The 21,370-nt window shown below is 40.3% G+C and overlaps 1 protein-coding gene across 3 annotated transcripts in view; it reads right to left on the bottom strand.

Moving 5' to 3' along the window:
* Positions 1-21,370, bottom strand: part of LOC110536240 (semaphorin-4C) — a 128,277-nt gene that overhangs the window by 29,641 nt on the left and 77,266 nt on the right. For all 3 annotated transcript variants that reach the window (XM_021621911.2, XM_021621909.2, XM_021621910.2), the window contains exon 2: positions 6,780-6,973. In XM_021621911.2, the coding sequence (XP_021477586.1) occupies positions 6,780-6,882 (103 nt within the window). In that variant the 5' untranslated portion in view covers positions 6,883-6,973. The remainder of the gene's footprint in view (positions 1-6,779; positions 6,974-21,370) is intronic.

The following is a 21,370-nucleotide window of genomic DNA, read 5'->3' as shown; positions in this document are numbered from 1 at the left end:
CACACACACACACACACACACACACACACACACACACACACACACACACACACACAGTTGATGTTTATGTGATCTGTGTGTGCAGAGACAGCTCCACCGTGACATAAAACACTTTGTAGACGTTATGCTCTGTGTGATTGTCTTTTCTGTCTCTTTATCACTGCGTTGCTCCTCTTACTCCTGTGAAGATATTTCCTCTCCTTTTATGGCTATCTGCTCCTCTCTTTTTCTAACTCTCTCTCTCTTTCTAATCTATTCTCTCTTTCTCTACTCTCTCTCTCTCTTTCTAATCTATTCTCTCTTTCTCTAACTCTCTCTAATCTATTCTCTCTTTCTCTAACTCTCTCTCTCTAACTCTCTCTCCCTCTCTCTCTCTATTTCTCTAACTCTCTCTCTCTTTCTCTAACTCTCTCTATTTCTCTCTTTCTAATCTATTCTCTCTAAGCTCTCTCTCTCTTTATGCTCTCTATCTCTCCTTATGCTCTCTATATGCTCTCTCTCTCTCTCTCTCTCGCTGATATTGACTGCTTGTCGATTGGTTTCCATTGTGTTTCCATCCACACCTCTCACACTAACAATGACGGCTGAGAGTCAGGGACAGGAAAAGGAGTGTGGGGGAGAGGGGGATAAAGAGAGAGAGAGAGAGAGAGAGAGTGTGACAGAAAGAAAAGAGGCTGCTTTTATATAATAGCAGTCTTGATAAGTACAGCTGAAGTGTGATGTCTTTGTGAGAATAGTACAGGCAGTTTGGTTCTTATCAGGGCTGAAAGCAAAGAAAGGATGGAGGAGTGGGATAAAAAGGAGAAGAAAGAGAAGGAAGTGAAGGAACAGAAAGGACAGAATAAAGGTGTGAGGTGGTTATGTGGTATATGAGTGAGAAAGAGGCAGAAGTAAATCAACTTCCCCTTCTGAAATGATATTTTCTCCGCTTCTAACAATTGCTATTGTTTTTCATTGACAGCTGGACTTAAAACAGACAGATGAAAACAGCAAAAATATTTTAAGTGCGAGAACTAGTGTGCTCAGGCTGGAAATAGAAGGCATTTGAGAGAAAACAGCGTCAACGGCGTCTACGGCATCATAGCATGTCAAATTGGAAAGCAAGTCTATTTTTCTTGCGTCTACACAGAGCAATCTGGTAAAAGCAAATAAATTGCGTGGGTCGTTTGTAGAAATGGAATTAGAGGAACCGTTATGTCTCCCTATGCTAAGTAGACTAAAGATGTAGTTTAAAATGTATTGGGCTATAAGCTAAAGTTTATCAGTCAAATAGGCTACATATTTGAAAACACTTTCAATCAAAGGCATATAGCATAGTCAGGCTACAACTGGAAAACTAGAGGACTCGGATTTCAATAGAGAATACTGTTTATGTATAAGAACGAGACGGTTGTTTATAAGCAACTCTGGTTTATTAGCTATAACATCCTTGTGAGCTAGCAAAGCAACAACAGTTTAGCACTGGCTCTCATAAGGAACTCACAACAGCAACGCTGGGGGGCTACATAGCGAACAAACACCACTGTTTATTATGGATTTTCATGACAACGTTGGCATATACAGTGTATGTGAATTGGCTACTCTGGGGTCTCTCCATGTGATTTTGGCTTTAGAGTAGTGAGCACATCCATTTTTCATACTGATCCCCCATGGGACTAGAGGTCGACCGATTATGATTTTTCAACGCCGATACCGATACCTATTATTGGAGGACCAAATAAAGCCGATACCGATTAATCTGACTATTTTTTTACATTTATTTGTAATAATGACAATTACAACAATACTGAATTAACACTTATTTAACATGCGAATTTTCGCAGCTTTTTGTTAAAAATCGCGCAACATTTCAAAGTCCTGCTACTCATGCCAGGAATATAGTATATGCATATGATAAGTATGTGTGGATAGAAAACACTCTGAAGTTTCTAAAACTGGTTAAATCGGGTCTGTGGCTATAACAGAACGTGTTTAGGAGTAAAAATCCCTGGTAAAACTGTTTACCAAAAACAAAACAAAAATATTTGTCCGCCATTCAATGAATTGTTTAAGACGAGAGAAAATATATGCGAACCCCCTGTAAACGCCTACAGCTTCCACACGGTGTCATTGCTATCAATATCAGAATCATTTATCCTTGGTTACAACACGAATAGACCCCTCCTTTCTTGAGGCGCATCACAGTATGTTGTGAAACTGAAAAAATGGACGATGATTTCCAGACTTGCTGCTATCGAATACAGATCGCCCCGTGATCAATTTGATACATCATTAACGTTTATTAATACCTAAAGTTGGTTTAGAAAAGTCGTTTGAAGTGATTTGTAAAAGTTTATAGGCGACTTTTGTAATTTTAAAAAGTGACGTTGCGTCTTGTAAATGGACTTTTCTCAGCATCAGACTGGTCTTCAGCAAATGACATTTTGGGTATACAATGACGGATTTAATCGGGAAAAAGACCCAATTGTGATGTTTATGGGATATATAGGAGTGCCAACAAAGAAGCTCGTCCAAGGTAATGAATGTTTTATATTTTATTTCTGCATTTTGGGTAGCGCCGGCTACCTCAAAATCTGTTGTTTATGTGTCGTGCTGGTATTTTGGGGGGTGCATGCTATCAGATAATAGCTTCTCATGCTTTCGCCGAAAAGCATTTTACAAATCTGACTGGGTGGCTAGATTCACAACGAGTGTAGCTTTAATTCAGTACCTTGCATGTGTATTTTTATGAAAGTTTGAGCTTTATCGAGTACTTTACTCAAGTACTATAGGTGGTGCTCTGAAATTTCCGCTGAGCTATCCCTGTGCAGGGACCACCTCCATAATTAAGGGAACATTTTGACATTTGCCATATGGTTAGTGAGAAAGTCCACATTGCAAATGTACAGTCCCTTACTAGACGTCCGACAACGTTTCTAAAATTTGCGGACGGCGTCGGGCCATGTAGCAGGGCCGGACCTTCCAGGAAGTCATCAAAAGAACTCTCTCTGACATTCGGTTTCCGTTTTATAAAATGTTCAATTTTGGTCATTTTTCCGCTCTCCCGGTAAATCCCACAAGAGGGCGAATGGAATCATATTGCAAATGAACAAAACATCACCAATCACGACGTGACCTAATCTCCTAAGCGGAAAAGATTTTGAAGACGAAACATGGTGAGCATAGGTTTGGCATAATGGGCAGTTGGCCCCGAACAAGATGGCGTCTAAGCCTCAAAGGTTTTTGAGTTATGGCCATTTTTCTGGGATTAAATGAAAATAGAGCAATAATTTTTCCACTTCACGTCAAAGTAAATTAACCTACGGTGTCAATAAAAAAAGAACCATCCATTTATCTAGCGTAATTTGAGAGAAATCGTACAATGTCAAATTGGTGATGTTCAAAAACAAAGTTACAGATCCAGTTGCAGCGTGTTCAGACTAATCTTTTTGAATTGTGTTTCCGAGCTATGCGAGATTTCTGTGATTTTCTAAAATAACACACACTCATTCAACCCTCTGTAAATAAGTCAGTTCTTAACATTCAGACTTAAAACAATATTCTATAAGTGCCTACCCCAAGGAGGATATGTGTTCACTTTCAGCTTCCTGTGTAAACCGGAAGTGCCTTAAAATGGTGTCATAGGTGCCGTTTCGAATGGTTAAAAAGGTCTGATCTTTTCAAAACTTCATATGTGTTATTAGGCAACCCTCATGAACTGTAAATCAGTCATTTCTCCCAACAGATGTCAAAGAAAAGCTCTCTCTCACACACACACACACACACACACACACACACACACACACACACACACACACACACACACACACACACACACACACACACACACACACACACAGCAAGGATGGAGTGACAAAGTGCGGTGCTTAAAGACACACAGAGCCTGCAATGGCATTGACATAATCTCTAGGCTGTGCCGAGTTCAACGAGATGCCCTGCTTGACCTTAGCTCACTCGGTCTAAGCACAGTGACCATGAGAAAAAGTAGGCCCAAAATGAAGCCCAGCCCTAAATGTAATTTGCTTTTGGGTGACAGTGAGAGAACCGTTAGGGTGAGAAGAACAATTCGACCTCAGGTACGTTCCTGAGGTCCTCCCGATCTGTGCAAACCTTGACCATATAGCATTAACCCTTAACAGTTAAAAGAAGATGTTTACATCAAACAGTTTTTACTGACTTCTCTCCCCATAGGAATACATTGCCTGCACCCCTAAATTCAACCTGAAGCCTATGTGGATTATGAATGCCGTATGAACCTGTCTTCAATGACAATCCATCAGGCTACTTACTATGAGGTCTATCTGTGTTGATTCTAAGCCTTCTGAAGCAACCGGAAGTGATTCAATTCACCCTAAAATTCATTTTGGCAGTATAAATGCCTTTTGGACATGGTTCACTGACTTTTGGGTTTGTAAACCGACTTCCATTGATCGTACATGGCAAATGGACATAACATCCTGATTTGGCACTTTCAAATCTTTCATATTGCATTTGGACATTTCTTATGGCATTTGGCCCCAAAAAAAAGACTTTTGACTTCCTATGAAATCATATTGCAAATGGACAAAACATATGCCCTATGGACAAGTTTTAAAAAAATGATGATAATCAAATATGACAAAAGTATGTTCATACAGTTCTTATACATGTGTAATTGACAAAAAATCTAAAGAATTTCGTAAAACGGTCCAGAAAGCACTTTTTTTAAGGTGGTGATAAGTTTTTGAAAAAATGTTTTTGAAAAAATGTTACATTTTTCAAAATTTTACTCTTGGGTCTTGACTTGTGTTACATTTGCAACATGAAAAATCACAGTGGAGCGCACTCGCCATCTGTTGGATTTTTGGAGTGTTACACTTGGAATTTGCCATATGGCATTTGCAATCAACTTTGAATGAAACGACGCCGAATTGAGTGGTATTGGACACCGTGTATATGTTTCGTATCGTGCCAATGACTTCCCATTCATTTTTGTCCATTTCAGGGGGGTGTTCCCTTACTTAATATAATAAATCAATTTAGCCTCAAATAAATAATAAAACATGTTCAATTTGGTTTAGATAATGCAAATAATGTTGGAGAAGAAAGTAAAAGTGCAATATGTGCCATGTAAAAAAGCTAATGTTTAAGTTCCTTGCTCAGAACATGAGAACATATGAAAGCTGGTGGTTCCTTTTAACATGAGTCTTCAATATTCCCAGGTACGAAGTTTTAGGTTGTAGTTATTATAGTATTTATAGGCCTATTTCTCTCTATACCATTTGAATTTCATATACTTTTGACTATTGGATGTTCTTATAGGCACTTTAGTATTGCCAGTGTAACAGTATAGCTTCCGTCCCTCTCCTCGCCCGTACCTGGGCTCGAACCAGGAACACATCGACAACAGCCACCCTCGAAGCATCGTTACCCATTGCTCCACAAAAGCCGCGGCCCTTGCAGAGCAAGGGGAACAACTACTCCAAGTTTCAAAGCGAGTGACGTCACCGATCGAAGCGCTATTAGCGCGCACCCCGCTAACTAGCTAGCCATTTCATATCGGTTACACCAGCCTAATCTCGGGAGTTGATAGGCTTGAAGTCATAAACAGCTCAATGCTTGAAGCATTGCGAAGAGCTGCTGGCAAAACGCACGAAAGTGCTGTTTGAATGAATGCTTACGAGCCTGCTGCTGCCTACCATCGCTCACTCAGACTGCTCTATCAAATATCAAATCATAGACTTAATTATAACATAATAACACACAGAAATACGAACCTTTGGTCATTAATATGGTAGAATCCGGAAACTATCATTTCGAAAACAAAACATTTATACTTTCATTGAAATACGGAACTGTTCCGTATTTTATCTAACGGGTGGCATCCCTAAGTCTAAATATTGCTGTTACAACCTTCAATGTTATGCCATAATTATGTACAATTCTGGCAAATTAATTACGGTCTTTGTTAGGAATAAATGAACTTCACACAGTTCACAACGGGCCAGGTGACCCAAACTGCTGCATATACCCTGACTGCTTGCACGGAACACAAGAGTGGTGACACAATTTCCCAAATTATAAGAAATTCATGTTCGCAGGCAATATTAACTAAATATGCAGGTTTAAAAATATATACTTGTGTATTGATTTTAAAGAAAGTCATTGATATTTATGGTTAGGTTTGGTGCAAGCCAGTGCTAAATCATCACCCGTTTGGCGAAGTAGGCTGTGATTCGATGAGAAATTTACAGGCACCGCATCGATTATATGAAACGCATGACACGCTAGATAAACTAGTAATATCATCAACCATGTGTAGTTAACTAGTGATTATGTGAAGATTGATTGTTTTTGCTAAGTTTAATGCTAGCTAGCAACTTACCTTGTATTCTTGCTGCCCTCGCGTAACAGGTTGTCAGCCTGCCACGCAGGCTCCTCGTGGAGTGCAATGTAAGGCAGATGGTTAGAGCGTTGGACTAGTAACCGGAAGGTTGCAAAAACAAAATCTGTCGTTCTGCCACTGAACAAGGCAGTTAACCCACCGTTCCTAGGCCGTCATTGAAAATAAGAATGTGTTCTTAACTAACTTGCCTAGTTAAATAAAGGGGTAAAAAAATATATATATATTTTTTTTTAAATCGGCCAAATACTGATTTCCAATTGTTATGAAAACTTAAAATCGTCCCTAATTAAATCGGCCATTTCGATTAATCTGTCGACCTCTACTATGGACCCTACTATGGACCCTGGCAGTGCACTATAGTGTGAATAGGGTTTCACTTCAGGTAGACACTCACCATGATATCTGACGGTCTTGCGTGGTATTGGGTTCCAGTTGAGACTCAACGACTTCTCCCAACCAATCAGAAGAAGCAACATCAGGACCTTAGCCTCACCCATGGCTCCGATAGCGTCTCAGCGAGGCCGTTGATTCGCTGGTTGATGTTGAGTGACAGTGGAGATAGACAGTGTGGGAACAGCCTCTGGCAGCCTGCCAAAGACAGATCAAAAATAAAGTCAGTTAAAGCGTCATGAACAACAGCCACTATGTCTCCCCAGCCGAGCAGCAGGACGACATTCACAAACAGTTTTAAATACCTCTATGGACCGTAAACAAAATCACACTGAAAAACTATCACCCTCAGGCACTTAAGGAAATCATGAATGTCAAAGATATATTGGAATTAGTGGATATATGGAGACTTAAATACCCTGACCTAGTGAGATATACATGGCGGAGGCTTAATCAAGCTAGTCGTCTTCATTACTTTCTTATGTTATTTTCTCTGGCACCAAAAGTTAAAGTGTTGATAGGGTACAGAATGCGGTCGGACCATCACATAATTGGCTTATATATTACTCTTACAGAATTTCCATGTGGGAGAGGATATTGGAAATGTCATCAAAGCCTACAGGATGATAACTTATTTTTTAACTAGGACGAAATAATTTATAACAGATTTTTTTCCGACATAACAAAGGTACAGAAAATCCCCTTATTGTATGGGACACTTTTAAATATGCCATTAGAGGCCATGCAATTCAGTACTCATCTATAAAACAAAAGCAATTCAGATCAAAAGAGTCCATATTAACAAAGGAAATTGAAGGATTAACAGTACAGTTAGATATCAATAAAACTGTACCATAGAGACACAGAATAAGTCAGAGGAAAAACAAAAATAAATGGAGGAACTTATTCAAGAAAGATCCAGTGTAATATATTATAAAAATAAAGTGTACTGGATGGAATATGGGGAAAAATGCACCAAATTATTTTTCAATCTTCAACATAGAAATGCTTTGTAACAAGTTTTATTGAAACTTGTTATAAATGATGGATTCATTCACGATTCACCAAACAATACTTTGAAAGAGGAAGTAAAGTACTTTAAGAATATGTTTTTGTTTCATCTCCACTAACCGAAGCTAATTGTATGTATTTTCCCCCTATTAATAATGTAAAATTAACATCTGTACAGAAAGACACATGTGAAGGCCAAATTACAGAGGAGGAACTTCTTGATGCAATTAAAGCCTTAATGTCAGTTAAAACTCCATGGCTGGATGGCATACCAGCGGAAGTATAACAAACTTTTTTTGATATACTCAGAGGACCATTATTAGTATGTTTTAACCACGCCTACATAAACTGTAGATTATCCGACACGCAACAGGAAGGTCTGATTTCATTATTACTGAAACAGGATCCAAGTGGTATATATAAAGATCCAGTCCATTTAAAAAAATGGAGGCCTCTTACACTTCAGTGTTGTGATGCACAAATTCTAGCTAAATGCTTGGCACATAGAATTAAAAATATTTTGGCAGATATTATTCAACCTAATTAGACATTTTTTTTTTACATGGACGGTACATTGTAGATAATATAAGACAAGTACTGGAAACAATAGAACACTATGAAATATCGGGGAAACCAGGCCTAGTTTTCATAGCTGACATTGAAAAGGCTTTTGATAAAGTACAACAGGAGTTTATACATAAATTCCTGGAATATACATCTTATAGTTTTAAACTGTCAAGAGGAGTAAAACAAGGTTGTCCACTATCGGCATATCTATTTATTATGGCCATCGAAATGTTAGCTGTTAAAATTAGATCCAACAATAATATCAAGGGATTAAAAATTCGTGGCTTAAAAACAAAGGTGTCATTCTACGCTGATGATTCATGTTTTCTTTTAAAACCACAATTAGAATCCCTCCACAGCCTCATAGAGAATCTAGATACTTTTGCTAACCTCTCTGAATTAAAGCCAAATGATGATTAAGTGTACTATACTACGTATGTGAATGTGGACATACTCGGTATACATATCCCGAAATAAAAAAATGATCTCACTCCAATAAATTTTAATAGAAAGTTAGCAAAAATAGATACGATCTTGCTACCATGGAAAGGAAAACACCTGTCTATTTGTGGAAAAATCACCCTGATTAACTCATCAGTCATATCGCAGTTTACCTATTGGCTTATGGTTTTGCCTACACCTAGTGACTTGCTTTCTAAATTATATGAACAAAAAATGTTCCATTTTATTTGTAATGGCAAGTCAGACAAAATTAAAAGGGCCTATTTATATAATGAATATGAATTCGGAGGGCAGAAAATATGAAATATTAACGCATTAGACCTCTCACTAAAGGCATCAGTCATACAAAAGTTATACCTAAATCCAAAATGGTTCTCTAGTAAATTAGTAAGAATGTCTCACCCTATGTTCAAGAATGGCCTTTTCCCATTTATTCAGATAACAACTGCTCACTTTCGTTATTTGAGAATGAAATAATCTCCAAAATATAGTTATTTTTTAAACAAGCCTTAGAAAGTTGGTTGTAATTTCAGTTTAATCCACCTGAAAAACAGAACAAATAAAACAACAAATATTGTGGTTAACCTCAAATATACTAATTGATACAAATATTTTTCAATATTTAAAAAAAAGTATAATCTTTGTTAATGATATCCTAAATAGGACTGGTGAAGTTATGTCACACATGCAGCTAACACAGACTTATGGAAATGTCTGCTCTATCCAAAATTACAACCAACTAATTGCAGCATAACCACAAAAATAGAAGAGGCAAGTGGAAGAGGGGAAAGTAAGGAACTTGTCTGTCAGACCTGCTTTATTAAAGACCAAAAATGGTTATAGAAAATTGTGACAAATAAAAATATTTACCAGTTTCATTTAAGGACCAAAAAATTGACAGCTCTGCCATATCAATTGCAAAATCGTTGGGAAGATTTTTTCAATGTACCGATTCCATGACACATGGTTTATGAATTGACACACAAGACGATGTTGGATTGTAATTTAGAATTTTTCAATTTAAATTATTATACAAAATTCTTGCAACCAATAGAATGTTATATATATATATATATATATATATATATATATATATATATATATATGGGGTAGAGGTCGACCGATTAATGGGGAATGGCCGATTAATTAGGGACGATTTCAAGTTTTCATAACAATTGAAAATCGGTATTTTTGGACACCGATTTTTTTTTACACCTTTATTTAGCCTTTTGCGTGTAGGGGGCAGTATTTTCGTTTTTGGCTAAAAAACGTACCCATTTCAAACTGCCTATTTCTCAGCCCCAGAAACTAGAATATGCATATAATTGTCAGATTAGGATAGAAAACACTCTAAAGTTTCCAAAACTGTACAAATATTGTCTGTGAGTATAACAGAACTGATATTGCAGGTGAAAACCTGAGGAAAATCCAATCAGGAAGTGCCTCTTATTTTGAAACCTCTCTGTTCCTGTGCATGCCTATCCTCCATTTAAAGGGATATCAACCAGATTCCTTTTTCTATGGCGTCCCTCAGGTGTCAACAGTCTTTATACATGGTTTCAGGCTTTTATTTAGAAAAATGAACGTGAAAGATCACATTGCGTAAGTGGATAGGTGGGGGCTCTCAGAGTGAGTTTTGCGCTACAGAGTAAAGTGGTCATTGTTTCTCCCGGTGTTACTGAAAAACCTACACACCCGGTTGATATATTATCAAATATATATTTTAAAAACAACCTCAGGATTGATTATAAAAATGTTTTACATGTTTCTGTGGACATTATGGATGTTATTTGGAATATACGTCTGCGTTGTCGTGACCACTCTTTCCTGTTGATTTCTGAACATAACGCGACAAACAAACGGAGGTATTTTGGGTATAAAAATAATCTTTATGGAACAAAAGGAACATTTGTTGTGTAACTGGGAGTCTCATGAGTGAAAACATCCGAAGATCATCAAAGGAAAACGATTAATTTGATTGCTTTTCTGATTTTCGTGACCTAGCTACTTAATGCTTAGTGTACATAATGTTATGTTATGTTTTCGATAAATTTACACAAACGCTTGGATTGCTTTCACTGTAAAGCATAATTTCAAAATCTGAGACAACAGGTGGATTAACAAAAGGCTAAACTGTGTTTTGCAGTAAGGCACTTGTGATTTCATGAATATGAATATTTTTTTGTAATATTATTTGACTATGCTATTCAGCGGTTGCTGACGAAAATAATCCCGCTAACGAGATGGGTAGCATCAAGAAGTTAACTAGGCAAGTCAGTTAAGAACATATTCTTATTTTCAATGATGGCCTAGGAACGGTGGGTTAACTGCCTTGTTCAGGGGCAGAATGACAGATTTGTACCTTGTCAGCTCGGGGATTCAATCTTGCAACCTTACAGTTAACTAGTCCAATGCTCTAACCACCTACCTCTCATTGCACTCCACGAGGAGCCTGCCTGTTACGCGAATGCAGTAAGAAGCCAAGGTAAGTTGCTAGCTAGCATTAAACTTATCTTATAAAAAACAATCAATCAATCATTCATAATCACTAGTTAACTACACATGGTTGATGATATTACTAGTTTATCTAGCGTGTCCTGCGTTGCATATAATCGATGCGGTGCGCATTCGCGGAAAAAGGACTGTCGTTGCTCCAACGTGTACCATAAACTTTCTTAAAATCAATACACAAGTATATACTTTTAAACCTGCATATTTAGTTAATATTGCCTGCTAACATTAATTTATTTTAACTAGGTAAATTGTTTCACTTTTCTTGCAACAGAGTCAGGGTATATGCAACACTTTGGGCCGCCTGGCTCGTTGCAAACTGTGTGAAGACTATTTCTTCCTAACAAAGACAGCCAACTTTGCCAAACGGGGGATTTTTTTTTTTAAAATATTTTTTTACCTTTATTTAACTAGGCAAGTCAGTTAAGAACAAATTCTTATTTTCAATGACGGCCTAGGAACAGTGGGTTAACTGCCTTGTTCAGGGGCAGAACGACAGATTTGTACCTTGTCAGCTCGGGGATTCAATCTTGCAACCTTACAGTTAACTAGTCCAACGCTCTAACCACCTACCTCTCGTTGCACTCCACGAGGAGCCTGCCTGTTACGCGAATGCAGTAAGAAGCCAAGGTAAGGTAAGGTAAGCTAGCATTAAACTTATCTTATAAAAAACAATCAATCAATCATTCATAATCACTAGTTAACTACACATGGTTGATGATATTACTAGTTTATCTAGCTTGTCCTGCGTTGCATATAATCGATGCGGTGCGCATTCGCGGAAAAAGGACTGTCGTTGCTCCAACGTGTACCATAAACTTTCTTAAAATCAATACACAAGTCACAGCCAACTTTGCCAAACGGGGGATTTTTTAAAAATATATATTTTTTACCTTTATTTAACTAGGCAAGTCAGTTAAGAACAAATTCTTATTTTCAATGACGGCCTAGGAACAGTGGGTTAACTGCCTGTTCAGGGGCAGAACGACAGATTTGTACCTTGTCAGCTCGGGGACTTGAACTTGCAACCTTACAGTTAACTAGTCCAACACTCTAACGCTCTAACCACTAGGCTACCCTGCCGCCCCAACAAAAGCGCATTTGCGAAAAAAGCACACTTGTTGCACGACTGTACCTAACCATAAACATCAATGCCTTTCTTAAAATTAATACACAGAAGTATATATTTTTAAACCTGCATATTTAGCTAAAAGAAATCCAGGTTAGCAGGCAATATTAACCAGGTGAAATTGTGTCACTTATCTTGCATTCATTGCACGCAGATTCAGGGTATATGCAACAGTTTGGGCCGCCTGGCTTGTTGCGAACTAATTTGCCAGAATTTTACATAATTCTGACATAACATTGAAGGTTGTACAATGTAACAGCAATATTTAGACTTAGGGATGCCACCCGTTAGATAAAATACATAACGGTTCCGTATTTCACTGAAAGAATAAACGTTTTGTTTTCTAAATGATAGTTTCCGGATTCGACCATATTACTGACCAAAGGCTCGTATTTCTGTGTGTTATTATGTTATAATTAAGTCTATGATTTGATATTTGATAGAGCAGTCTGAGTGAGCGATGGTAGGCAGCAGCAGGCTCGTAAGCATTCATTCAAACAGCACTTTTGTGCGTTTTGCCAGCAGCTCTTTGCAATGCTTCAAGCATTGAGCTGTTTATGACTTCAAGCCTATCAACTCCCGAGATTAGGCTGGTGTAACCGATGTGAAATGGCTAGCTAGTTAGCTGGGTGCGCGCTAATAGCGCTTCGATCGGTGACGTCACTCGCTTTGAGACTTGGAGTAGTTGTTCCCCTTGCTCTGCAAGGGCCGCGGCTTTTGTGGAGCGATGAGTAACGATGCTTCGAGGGTTGCTGTTGTCGATGTGTTCCTGGTTCGAGCCCAGGTAGGGGCGAGGAGAGGGACGGAAGCTATACTGTTTCACTGGCAATACTAAAGTGCCTATAAGAACATTCAATAGTCAAAGGTATATGAAATACAAATGGTATAGAGAGAAATAGTCCTATAAATACTATATTAACTACAACCTAAAACTTCTTGCCTGGGAATATTGAAGTCTCATGTTAAAAGGAACCACCAGCTTTCATATGTTCTCATGTTCTGAGCAAGGAACTTAAACATTAGCTTTTTTATATGGCACATACTGCACTTTTACTTTCTTCTCCAACACTTTGTTTTTGCATTATTTAAACCAAATTGAACATGTTTCATTATTTATTTGAGGCTAAATGTATTTTTATTGATGTATTGATTTTATTGATGTTAAGTCAAAATAAGTGTTCACTCAGTATTGTTGTAATTGTCATTATTACAAATAAATAAAAATCGCTGATTAATCGGTATCGGCTTTTTTTGGTCCTCCAATAATCGGTATCGGCATTGAAAAATCATAATCGGTCGACCTCTAATATGGGGGACACAATCTTCACAGCCCTGTAGATTTTGCTGTGAGGTGGCAGAGTCATTAGATCATTTATTTTGGTCCTGTCCATATGTAGCTCATTTTTGGTCACAGGTCCAGGAATGGCTGACGAATTGCAACATTTACATAGAACTAACGCTGCAAATAGCAATACTGGGTGACTTGAAAAGTCATAGTTAATCGATTATTAATATAATAATAATTTTAGCAAAAATGTTTCTTTAATTTAAAATCTGTAGAAACTAGGATAATAGAATGGTTTTAAAAATCCAAAATGGATGGTGTTAAGAGATAGATGGGAGGGGTTGAATGGAGCTGAAGGGTGGGACTAATAACAATAAGAGAACAATAAGAGAACCCCACATAGAAATAATAAACTAGACTACCCCAGTCACACCCTGACCTGTTCTACCATAGAAAATAAGGGATCTCTATGGTCAGGACGTGACAGTACCCCCCCCCCCCCCCCCCCCTAAAGTTGCGGACTCCGGCCGCAAAACGGGAGGGTTAGGGGGGGTGTCTAGTGTCGGAGTCTGTAAAATGTATATAGGCTCAGAACCTTTGTGAAATAGCACAGTTACAAATAGAAATCAAACTGGATGGACATCAGAAAGAGAGGAAGGACTAAAAACAAATAAAATAGAACTATTGTAAAATAGATTGTCTGTAAAATGTGAATAGTATGTATAAACTGAAGGAAGAAGCCTAAGTGTTATTGTTTAATAGTTTACTCCAATTGGGGGAGGGGTGGTAGGGTTTGTGGGGAATAACAAAGGAAAATAAATCAATCAATAAGAAAAATAAACATCTTATCAGAGTTCTGTCAAGCCAATTCAAAGACAGTTATTACATTGAAACACCACGTAGCAATGTTAATGTGTGTTGGCAGCCCGTCAACCAGACACAGAAAATGAATGTCAAAGCAAGGACAATTCAACACACAATGTAGTTGATGATAATTATCCTAAATGGTTATGTCAAACAACAAACTTGTTTTGTCTTTGACAGGCGATGCTAACAGCAGCCTGTTTTAATAATGGAGGTTAACAATACAGACATTACCACAGACGCAGTTTGAAAACACTCAAAATGCAACAGGAGGACACTATAAAACGTATCCCACTTTCCCTCCTTCTGTGGAATCGCCATTCCACACCTGCTGGTGTCCATCAGAGAGCCAAATCAACACTTTGATGCTGTTTGCTGATTTGAGAAGGTTGACTTCTAAATGTGCATAAAATGTCAAATTGTGTTTACTCTTGGAGATGGATGAAAAATGTCTGTCTGCGCCGATGCATTTCATTGCTTGATGTAAGTCAGCCCCAAATGTTACGTGAATTTTAAATGTCTGCTTTAATTGGCAGACTTTGTGTCCAGTTTGCCATTCAGGAGACTGGGGTGTGAATTTAGATGCAAAGCCTGTACAGCACATTCTGCACCCAATCTGACTTCTATTGATTTAGTTTTTGGGAAAGAAAGAGCAGCCGCACAGAGAAAGTCCAAGATGATCTAAATGTGCTTTAAATGACTGGACTTAGTGGAGGGCCGGGATAAAACTATTTGATGACTTACAGCTCACAGTTCTGACTTCAGGTTTTATTGGATCGATGGAGAGGCCTTTGGCTTAGGGTTGAGTAGAGGGAGAGAGGGGGAGGATGGAATGGAGAGAGAGAGAGAGAGAGAGAGAGAGAGAGAGAGAGAGAGAGATAGAGAGAGGAGGGAAATAGAGAAAGAGAGCCTGTGTGTTTAGAAACATGGAGGGTGTCTGGAACCAGCAACGAAAGGCTTCACATTATCTCCCAAGCTGCTGAGTGTCCTCAAATCTCAAATGGCATTCTCTCCTCTTTTTTTCACTCTTTCTGCTGAGAGATAAGACATTGACTGAGTGAGCATCCTGGAGGTCGGATTAAGAGGACTAGCCCTGTGTAAACATACTGTAGCTGGGGGAGGTGAGGGTAGAGAGATGGGCGAGGGTGGACTCAGGGTGTCTCTCCTCAAAAGCCTATAGCAGATTCCAACTCAGGGAACTGCTAAGCTTTGTCTGTCATGACTGTAGCTATTTCCCAGACAGACAGGCAGGCAGACAGGCAGGCAGACAGGGAGGCGGACAGCAGGATTGTGTTGAATTCAGAATTGAATTGAGAATGCCTCAAATTCCAATTCAATTCTTGAATTTGAATTGAACTAGTAAACAAGGATACAGAATTGGAATTGGAATTTTAATTAAAGGAAATATAATTGAATTCAGTGAAATTAAATGAAATTCAAATGCCTCTTCTATTCTATATTAGGTGTAGTCTAATCAAATATACATCTTGTACATAAAACATCCAACACGTCATTATATACATGTATATAAAATACTGTTGACACATCTGATTTTCAGGAAAAAATCTTTAAATAAATTATCAAGGAAAACAAAACCTGAATGTGAATATTATAGGTTATTATATTTCATTAATCACAAACATTTAGTTAAATATGGGGGAAATACTGCATTTTCTTTTTTTTTTACCCTCAAGTTGACCCTAAAACCTTCAAAAATAAGCCAAACAAATGAAATGGTTGGTGAAAATATAATTGGCAATTCTAAGCACTAAGGCTAAAAGAGTTAAAGAACACTGTTTCCAGAGAAAAGTTATATATTCGTTGGTATCTGGAAGTACTACCAGTGAGATTCAATGAAACTCTCATGTTCTATGACTAAGTGGAATTTATTTGAAATGCACGGAATAAATTATACTTCCTGTCACACAAATTCAAAACAGGCAGGCAGGCAGGCAGGCAGGCCTCCTGGCTGTATCCAATCACCTTTTTTAATGATTGGTGGTGGGGACTTGTTTTCACTGGGCTGCCTAATGACGTTCAACAAATTAGAAACGACACGGCAGGCTAATAATATCAGTCAGTGTTTCCGACAATCGCTAGCTAATTAGTCTGACGTTGAGAGAGAAAAAAGGCACATGTTCTGACTCTGCTGCTTCAGCCAAGTCCCCCAGGGGGAAAACACACCGATGTTTCTTCCGATGGGGAAGGATGGATGTTCGGGAAAGGATTAGGAAAGAGGGGCACCTAGGATAGGAAGTGAGCTGAGCGGAATCTCCATTCTTAAGTGTTTTCAATCTCTCTGGTCAACCTCTGTCCTTCTCATGCCCTCACTTCCTGTTCATCGCTTCCTCCTTTCTCATCGCTGATGACGAGGTATCGTGACCTTTGAACCCATGATCTTTCCAGAAGTCACAGATGTCTAGGCAGAGAGAGTAGAGCAGGCCACGCCGGATGGCAGAGAGAAGTCACTGACTGTGACGTGCCACTACATTAGAGTAGAGCAGGCCACGCCGGACGGATGTACAAAGAACCACACCTTCCCCCTCGTCTCTCCAACCCCAAAACAAATACATCTATACAGCAGCACACTGTCAAAGCGCTTTGTTTCTGCCTTTCTCTCTCTCTCCCTCCCTGCCCTTCTCTCTCCCTCCCTCCCTGCTCTTCTCTCTCCCTCCCTCCCTGCCCTTCTCTCTCCCTCCCTGCCCTTCTCTACCCCTCCCTCCCTGCCCTTCTCTACCCCTCCCTCCCTCCCTGCCCTTCTCTCTCCCTCCCTGCCCTTCTCTCCCCCTCCCTCCCTGCCCTTCTCCCTCCCTGCCTCCCTGCCCTTCTCTCCCCCTCCCTCCCTGCCCTTCTCTCCCCCTCCCTCCCTGCCCTTCTCCCTCCCTGCCTCCCTGCCCTTCTCTCCCCCTCCCTCCCTGCCCTTCTCTCTCCCTCCCTCCCTGCCCTTCTCTCCCCCTCCATCCCTGCCCTTCTCTCCCCCTCCCTCCCTGCCCTTCTCTCTCCCTCCCTCCCTGCCCTTCTCCCGCCCTCCCTCCCTCCCTGCCCTTCTCTCTCCCCCTCCCTCCCTCCCTCCCTCCCTCCCTGCCCTTCTCTCTCCCTCACTCCCTGCCCTTCCTTCCTTCCTTCCTTCCTTCCTTCCTTCCTTCCTTCCTTCCTTCCTTCCTTCCCTCCCTCCCTCCCTCCCTCCCTCCCTCACTCCCTGTCCTACTCTCTCCATCCATCCCTCCCTGCCTTTCTCTCTCTGAGGGAGTAGGATCAAACACCCTCACACCCTCCATGATATGAGCAAAACAGCTTAAAGGAAACTTTTATGGAACATTTCCACTCAGTCTCAAAAGAAGTTTAAAGACTGTCTAGGAGTAGCAGAGGTGTATCAACTTGAGCACAAACACACATGGATTCAAGTACACACACACACACACACCCATCCACCCACCAGAGGGCTGCGTGTGAGTAGAGCCCTCCAGACAGCAAGCAGGAAGTGAGAGCGTGGCGTGGTGCACTGCTTTATTCTGACCTGCTAGGCTGGCACATGAACAGTCCTCCTTGACCCAGCTCTGTCCTGTTGTCCTGAACAAAGCATCAGCTGATGGCTGAGTGTACTTGTGTGTGTGTGTGTGTGTGTGTGTGTGTGTGTGTGTGTGTGTGTGTGTGTGTGTGTGTGTGTGAGATAGTGTTGAAGACAAAGTGAGTGTGGGTGTTAAAGAGCTGTATCCACCAGACAGCATGAAATACTGTGTCCTTGGATGTGTGTGTGTGTGTGTGTGTGTGTGTGTGTGTGTGTGTGTGTATGCGTTTGTATGTGACGTACAGGCAGATTATGCAGAGTTTGTATGAGAGCAGGCTTAGATGAAAGAGTGATAATGAAAGGGGGTTTGATCAGCTGCAGGCTGGGCGTGTGTGTGTCTCATGGGAGGAGAGCATCCATCCCCACAAGCCACAGACACACACACACTTCCTGCCAACATCTCAATGTATCGCTCATGTCCCCCATACTGTCACTACAGTACCTGTACACAAGCCCACTCATCTCTACTACATCATGTACGGTCTAGTTAACTGACCAGGGCTGGGGCCAATTCTATTTCTTTATTCAGACAGTTCAGGGGATGAATTGAAATTCAATCCACGACTTGAACGTTGCCAATTATTTTTCAATGTGGACATTCTCATTCGTGAAATACATGTAATCCAACCCTAATGACCAGTCAACAATCGAAAACTATGTAAGAAACCACAGCCCTGTCCCCTACCAGACATAAGGTATATCACTATATACAGTTGAAGTCGGAAGTTTACATACGCCTTAGCCAACTACATTTAACTCTGTGTTTCACAATTCCTCACATTTAATCCTAGTGAAAATGACCTGTCTTAGGTCAGTTAGGATCACCACTATTTTTTAAGAATGTGAAATGTCAGAATAATAGTAGAGAGAATGATTTAGTTCAGCTTTTATTTCTTTCATCACATTCCCAGTGGGTTAGAGGTTTACATATACTCAATTAGTATTTGGTAGCATTGTCTTTAAATTGTTGAACTTTGGTCAAATGTTTCAGGTAGCCTTCCACAAGCTTCCCACAATAAATTGGGTGAATTTTGGCCCATTCCTCCTGACAGAGCTGGTGTAACAGAGTCAGGTTTGTAGGCCTCCTTGCACATGCTTTTTCAGTTCTTCCCACAAATGTTCTATAGGATTGAGGTCAGGGCTTTGTGATGGCCACTCCAATACCTTGACTTTGTTGTCCTTAAGCCATTTTGCCACAACTTTGGAAGTATGTTTGCGGTCATTGTCCCTTTGGAAGACTCATTTGCGACCAAGCTTTAACTTCCTGACTGATGTCTTGAGATGTTAATTCAATAGATCCACATCATTTTCCTACCTCCTGATGCCATCTATTTTGTGAAGTGCACTAGTCCCTCCTGCAGCAAAGCACCCCCACAACATGATGCTGCCACCCCCGTGCTTCACGGTTGGGATGGTGTTCTTCGGCTTGCAAGCCTCCCCCTTTTCCTCCAAACATAACAATGGTCATTATGACCAAACAATTCTATTTTTGTTTCATCAGACCAGAGGACATTTCTCCAAAAAGTACAATCTTTGTCCCCATGTGCAGTTGCAAACCTTAGTCTGGCTTTTTTTATGGCGGTTTTGGAGCAGTGGCTTCTTCCTTGCTGAGTGGCCTTTCAGGTTATGTCGATATAGGACTTGTTCTACTGTGGATATAGATACTTTTGTACATGTTTCCTCCAGCATCTTCACAAGGTCCTTTGCTGTTGTTCTGGGATTGATTTGCACTTTTCTCACCAAAGTACGTTCATCTCTAGGAGACAGAACGCGTCTCCTTCCTGAGCGGCATGACGGCTGCGTGGTCCCATGGTGTTTATACTTGTGTACTATTGTTTGTACAGATGAACGTGGTACCTTCAGGCGTTTGGAAATTGCTCCTAAGGATGAACCAGACTTGTGGAGGTCAACCATTTTTTTCCAAGGTCTTGGCTGATTTCTTTTGATTTTCCCATGATGTCAAGCAAAGAGGCACTGAGTTTAAAGGTAGGCCTTGAAAAACATCCACAGGTACACCTCCAATTGACTTAAATTATGTCAATTAGCCTATCAGAAGCTTCTAAAGCCATGACATCATTGACATCATCAGCCATGACATCATTCTGGATTTTTCCAAGCTGTTTAAAGGCACAGTCAACTTAGAGTATGTAAACTTCTAACCCACTGGAATTGTGATACAGTGAATTATAAGTGAAATAATTTGTCTGTAAACAATTGTTGGAAAAATGACTTGTCATGCACAAAGTAGATGTCCTAACCGACTTGCCAAAACTATAGTTTGTTAACAAGAAATTTGTGGAGTGGTTGAAAAACAAGTTTTAATGACTCCAACCTAAGTGTATGTAAACTTACGACTTCAACTGTAGCTAGCCTAGCTACTGTACTTCAGATCAGTGTCCCCAGGCCCTCATCCTCCTAGGAATCCTCCGGGGACTGTCTGCTACAGTAGAGCCCCCCCCCCTCCCCTGGGAGTAGCAGACAGTCCCCGGAGTGGCCCACCACTACCCAGCCCTCCAGGGCTCTCCATGCCTCAGTGCTCCAGCCATCCTGCGGCCATAATAATAATACCTTGATCAAGGCCTTGATCTGTTCCATCAGGCCAACGGCTGGCCGTCATTAGAGCTGAAATGGATCAAACCGCCCTGTGACCAGAGCACAGCTCAGCTCATTTCAATCACACAGGAGTTAACCAGACAACTAGAAATCCATCTGGCTCAGAGTGGATAGCTCTTTGATACACCGACACACACACAATCTCTGTCTCTGTCTGTCTCTCTGTCTGTCTCTGTCTGTCTGTCTCTCTGTCTCTGTCTGTCTCTCTGTATCTGTCTGTCTCTCTGTCTGTCTCTCTGTCTCTTTCTGTTTCTCTATCTCTGTCTGTCTCTCTGTCTGTCTCTCTGTCTCTGTGTGTCTCTCTGTCTCTGTCTGTCTCTCTGTCTGTCTGTATCTCTATATCTGTCTGTCTCTCTGTCTGTATGTCTGTCTGTCTCTGTCTGTCTCTATGTATCTGTCTGTCTCTCTGTTTCTGTCTGTCTCTCTGTCTCTGTCTGTCTCTCTGTCTCTCAGTCTGTCTCTCTGTCTGTCTCTCTGTCTCTGTATGTCTATCTGTCTGTCTCTCTGTCTGTCTCTCTGTCTCTGTCTGTCTCTCTGTCTGTCTCTCTGTCTGTCTGTCTGTCTCTCTGTCTCTGTTTGTCTCTG

This window comes from Oncorhynchus mykiss, chromosome 11 (assembly GCF_013265735.2).
Source record: "Oncorhynchus mykiss isolate Arlee chromosome 11, USDA_OmykA_1.1, whole genome shotgun sequence".
Lineage (NCBI taxonomy): Eukaryota > Metazoa > Chordata > Actinopteri > Salmoniformes > Salmonidae > Oncorhynchus > Oncorhynchus mykiss.
Note: the sequence above shows the minus strand (reverse complement) of the source record. Positions and strands in the feature narration are given on the sequence as shown.